Source organism: Molothrus ater, unplaced genomic scaffold (genome assembly GCF_012460135.2).
Source record: "Molothrus ater isolate BHLD 08-10-18 breed brown headed cowbird unplaced genomic scaffold, BPBGC_Mater_1.1 matUn_MA120, whole genome shotgun sequence".
Lineage (NCBI taxonomy): Eukaryota > Metazoa > Chordata > Aves > Passeriformes > Icteridae > Molothrus > Molothrus ater.
Genome location: NW_023416574.1, coordinates 227117 through 232234, shown reverse-complemented (window position 1 = coordinate 232234; position 5118 = coordinate 227117). Strand labels below are relative to the sequence as shown.

At 50.3% G+C, this 5118-nt stretch overlaps 1 protein-coding gene across 1 annotated transcript; it reads right to left on the bottom strand.

Moving 5' to 3' along the window:
• Positions 1–708: 708 nt before the first annotated feature.
• Positions 709–1485, bottom strand: LOC118701029 (olfactory receptor 14J1-like; the record flags this gene model as incomplete). The annotated part of the gene is made up of 1 exon (XM_036405602.2): positions 709–1485. A coding segment is annotated over one exon (777 nt), but the record flags the coding sequence as incomplete, so codon positions are not given.
• Positions 1486–5118: the final 3633 nt, after the last annotated feature.

The window sequence follows — 5118 nt, the reverse complement described above, 5'->3', positions numbered from 1 at the left end:
GCCCCAGCTCTGCACACAGACATTGCTGCTGCAGCTCCAGAGAAGGCAACAAAAGGGCATCTCTGCAGAAAACCCTGCTGGGAGATCCTTTAGCTCATTTAAAGGCACCAAGAGCACAGCCCCTCATTGACACAGTCTGTGGCCACAGGGTAGGTGGAGAGAAACAAAAGGGGAAATGGCACAAACAATAACATTTCTCTGTGGACCATATAGTCAGGCTTGACAGCTAGCTTACAAGCAAAGCTGAGTTAATAGATGAAATAACAATTGATGATTTTAGAGTGTATCCATAGCAAGAAAGAAGAAAAGGATTAGCATGGGAATAGATTAGAAAAGATACATGTAAATTTTTGTTAGGTAGACTAGAGGCATATGTAGATGTGTATGCATAGCTTATTAATTTTCTGTAAAACTTTTGCCAGTTATATTGATACTAATAGCTTTGTTTTATTTAATATAATAAGTTATTGTGATGTAATCAATGACTTAAAATGATGTTTTCTTAAAAGTATATAAACTAGAGAACATGAAATATAAAAACATTTTCTTCTTTGACCCTAATCACGTGTGTGTAGGTCACATCCAATCTAACAGTATCAGACAAGATTAATAAAGTAAAACAAAGAAAAAGAACCTCCAAAATGAAACCAACAAGAAGTATCAAAAACAACTTTTATTACAAGTGATTTGCAGAAATTGGTCAGCAGTTTAATGTTTCCAAAACCATCCAGTCATCAGTCTCCACACTGCAGCCTTGAGCTCCTGGTTCCTCAGGCTGTAGATGAGGGGGTTCAGGGCTGGAGGCACCACCGAGTACAGAACTGACAGGGCCAGATCCAGGGATGGGGAGGACATGGAGGGGGGCTTCAGGTCAGAAAATATGCCAGTGCTGAGGAACAGGGAGACCACAGCCAGGTGAGGGAGGCAGGTGCAAAAGGCTTTGTGCCGTCCCTGCTCAGAGGGGATCCTCAGCACAGCACTGAAAATCTGCACATAGGAGAAAACAATGAACACAAAACAGCCACAATCTAAAGAGACAGTAACAGCAAGTAACGCCAGTTCTCTGAGGTTTGAGTGTGAGCAGGAGATCTTGAGGATCTGTGGGATTTCACAGAAGAACTGGCCCAGGGCATTGCCATGGCACAGGGGCAGGGAAAATGTATTGGCTGTGAGCATGAGAGCATTGAGAAAGGCACTGGCCCAGGCAGCTGCTGCCATGTGGGCACAAGCTCTGCTGCCCAGGAGGGTCCCGTAGTGCAGGGGTTTGCAGATGGACACATAGCGGTCGTAGCACATGACGGTCAGGAGGAAATATTCTGCTGAGATGAAGAACACAAAGAAAAAGAGCTGAGCAGCACATCCAGTGTAGGAGATGTTGCTGGTGTTCCAGAGGGAATTGTGCATGGCTTTGGGGACAGTGGTGCAGATGGAGCCCAGGTCAGCGAGGGCCAGGTTGAGCAGGAAGAAGAACATGGGCGTGTGCAGGTGGTGGCCGCAGGCTACGGCGCTGATGATGAGGCCGTTGCCCAGGAGGGCAGCCAGGGAGATGCCCAGCAAGAGGCAGAAGTGCAGGAGCTGCAGCTGCCGCGTGTCTGCCAATGCCAGCAGGAGGAAGTGCCTGATGCAGCTGCTGTTGGACATTTGTGGTGCCTTGGCATGGGGATCTGTAAGAAAAGTAATCATGGAATAGTTGGGTTTGGAGAGGACTTGAAATCTCCCAGCACAGGCCGGGGGCACTTTCCCCCCACTGCCTGCCCAGGGCTCTGCTGCCTGGAGCTGTCCCTGCCAGCAGCTGCTTCCCTGTGCCCAGGGCTGGGCCCTGCCAGTGCTGCCAGAGCCCAGCCCAGCCCTGGGGGCTCAGCTCTGCCCTGCAGAGCCCTCCCAGCTCAGGCACTGCCCAGGGCCAGCTCTGGCTCTGCAGGCTCTGAGGGCAACGTCAGAGTGATAGTGGAGCCCTGGAAAATGTTAAAAATAGTCTTTGAAAATATTGGGCTTTGTGTTTTCTCAGATCACTGCACCTGCGTAAGCAGTATGATAAAAGATATAATTGTTAGATGTGATGATTGTTTAGTAATTAAATATAATTATTATATAACCCAAGGAAGAATTATGGGAAACTATGTTGGAAATTTAAAGGGAGCTATGTTTAGCTGTAATCTGTGTATACAATAGATGAATATAAGTTTAATAATTAACATGAAAGTTAAGTAATGATAGTGTATAAAACACCTTCACCTCGAATGTATGGTCAGAATCAGATTTGGGTGGAAACTACCCCGATTCCCAGAGCTCTTGAATAAAAAGCACCACATATAATCGCTTATGTGATTATGTGTTTTTGAACGCTAACAAGAGCAACCCTGAGGAGTCTGGAAAAGCAGCACTGATGCTGCCTCTAAAGGGCTCTGTGCTGATTTCTGTAACTGCCTGGTTTAGAAACATCTGAGAGGATTGGTTTTTTTTAAACCTGAACTGAGAGATAAATATCTATGTGCAATTTCCTATCAAGACAACCCTGAAAAATAGATTTAAAAACCATGATTTCCCCTTTCATCCAGTCCCTGCATCGCTGTGGTCCCTGTATAACTTACTTGGAAATGTTCTGCAGTTAAAGGCCATGCTGGGAGCAGCCCTGAACAATGCAGCATCCTCCACACAAGGAGAACACTCCCAAGCCTCACCAGCTGTCTCCCCCCACCCAGATGTTGTCCCCCAGTGCTGGGAGCAGCTGCCAGGGCTGGCTGAGAGCTGTCCCTGGCAGGCAGCAGAGTCCCTGCCCCAGCACAGCGCCCTGGGCTGCAGGACCCTGCTCTGCAGGACAGCCCTGGGCACCCCTGGCTGCTCTGCACAAGAGACAAGCAGAGAATGTACTCACAGGCTCTGCAGGCATTGGCATGTTCCAGCTGCAGGAGATGGCTCCAGGAGCTGCAGCTGCATTGTCCTGCAGCCAGAGGTTCCTGTGCCAAGGGCTGGCAGTGATTGTGCCCCAGGCACTTCTCAGCCCCTTCCCAGCCCTGACTGATTGAAGCTCTCTGTGCCTCTGTGCTGTGCCCGCGCTGGCTGCAGGCAGTGCCCCAGCCCTGCTGGGCTGGCACAAGAGCTGCTCATCAGGAGAAATGTGCTTTTGAAGCTCTTCTTGGTGACCAGGAGCTGCCTCTGTGCCAGGAGCCCAGCCCAGCTCAGCAGCACAGACACAGCACAAGGACTTTAATCAGCCTCTGGGGCTTTGTGCTCAGGCCCTGAACATCAGTCCCTGAGAGGGAGCTGAAGAAACCTCTCCAGAACTCCAAGGCAGAATCCAACTCCAAAGTTTCTTGGACTTTTAATGGGTCCCAGAGAGGGACACGACTGAGCAAGTGTCCCCAGGCCCCAGGCAGAGCAGAGAACTGCAGGCAGTGATGACAGGTGGGGACAAAGAGAAGCCAAGTCTTGGTGGCCTGGGGCACAGCAGGGTCTGTGCCAGCAAGGGCTGGGAGGAGACACCTTGTCCTGAGGCCCTGGGGCCTCCTGGCACAGCCCCAGCCAGGCTGGGCACTGTCAGCCCCTTGTGCTGCCCTCAGCATCCCCCCCTAGCCCACATCCCAGTGGCCTCAAGGATCTGCTGCAAGGAGTCCCTGGGGAGCCTTGCTTAGCAATGGCCCTGGGGGCTCCTTCATGCTCCCTGCAGGGACTGCAGGTTTTTCAAACCACTTTGGTGTGGTGGTTTGACAGGAAATGTGTTTTTTGAGATGCTGTGTTTTTGGCCAATGGATATTCAGATTTTAATATTGGCATTTAACCTGACCATTGAGACATGGACACGCCTCTGAGAACACGGGGTTAAAAGCAGAGCTCTCCCCTGGGAGGGTCCTCTTGGGTTTCCGGCGGGAAAGAGTTCGGGTCTCTCCCCCGGCCCAGCTGCTGGCTGGGCAGGGGGAGGGGAAAACCATGTGGCCAAGAGAGGTAGGCCTGAGCCCCGGGGTGGAAGGGTGGAAGAGAGAAAGAGAGAGACACCGGGAGCCATCGGGCAGCCCCCCCTGAGAGACACAGAGAGTGAGAGAAAGAGAGCCGCTGCCTGGGACTGTAACCTTGAGACTTGATAAACATGGGCCTGCGCCGGCAGCACGGCTGGGATGGAGAAGAGGGGGGGGTTCAGCCGGCCGCTTGTAGGAGCTTTTAACCCCTTTTCAGAGAATGAGAACTTTACAGATCATTGACCTCTCCTAGAAGATAGAGTGGAAGATGAGGAAGGAAATGGGCCAGTGTGAGCGAGGTCTGGGCGAGTGAGAGATAGTAAAAGAATAGAGAAGAATCCTAGTGGGAAGAGATGATGGAGTGGCTTTTGCTGGACTCTTTTTGTATAGCCATGGACAGAACCATGTTCCTTGTGATACAGAGACTGCATTCTAGGGGGAGGCAATGGCCTCAGGACCAAGAGGGTTCAGTGTTGGTGCCCCTCGGCCCCAGGGGGTAAAAATATGGGGGGGACAGGTGTCCCAAAGGAGAGATTGTGGGGACAGGTGTCCCAAAGGAGAGACTGTGCCTTTTTTGGATCAGGACAGAGCATCCTTAAAAGACAACCCTAGAAGCAGTTTTGGTCCGTGTTCAGTGGTGAGAGCACTGGACATGGAAAGGAAGAGGTCACGACGGCAGATGTACTCCGGGCGGTGCCACAAGTGACACAGGAACACACGAGGCTTCGACTGTGTTTCCAGGGGAAGCCCATGGTACAAGAAGGACTCCTCTCCTCTTGATGAACTGAGGATTGATTGTCTAAAAGGTGGTGCTGGACTGAGAGTTGGTGATTTGAGGAACAAATGTATTGGGTTGGAAATTTGGTGGGGGAGGAGGAAATGCATTTGTGAAGTTTTCATTTTCCCTGTGTGTGTGTTCCTTTTTATCTGTAGTTGTAGAGTAGTTAATAAAGTTCTGGTTCTTTTCTTTCCTAAGTAGGAGCCTGCTTTGCTTATTCCTGGTCACATCTCACAGCAGCTACCAGGGAGAATGTATCTTCATGGAGGCACTGGCATCGTGCCAGTGTCAAACCATGATAATGAGGGAGCCCAATTCAATTCCCTTAGCATTTTGAGCAAAATAACCAAGTTATTTATGTTGAAAGTCACTCCACAATTTTGAAGA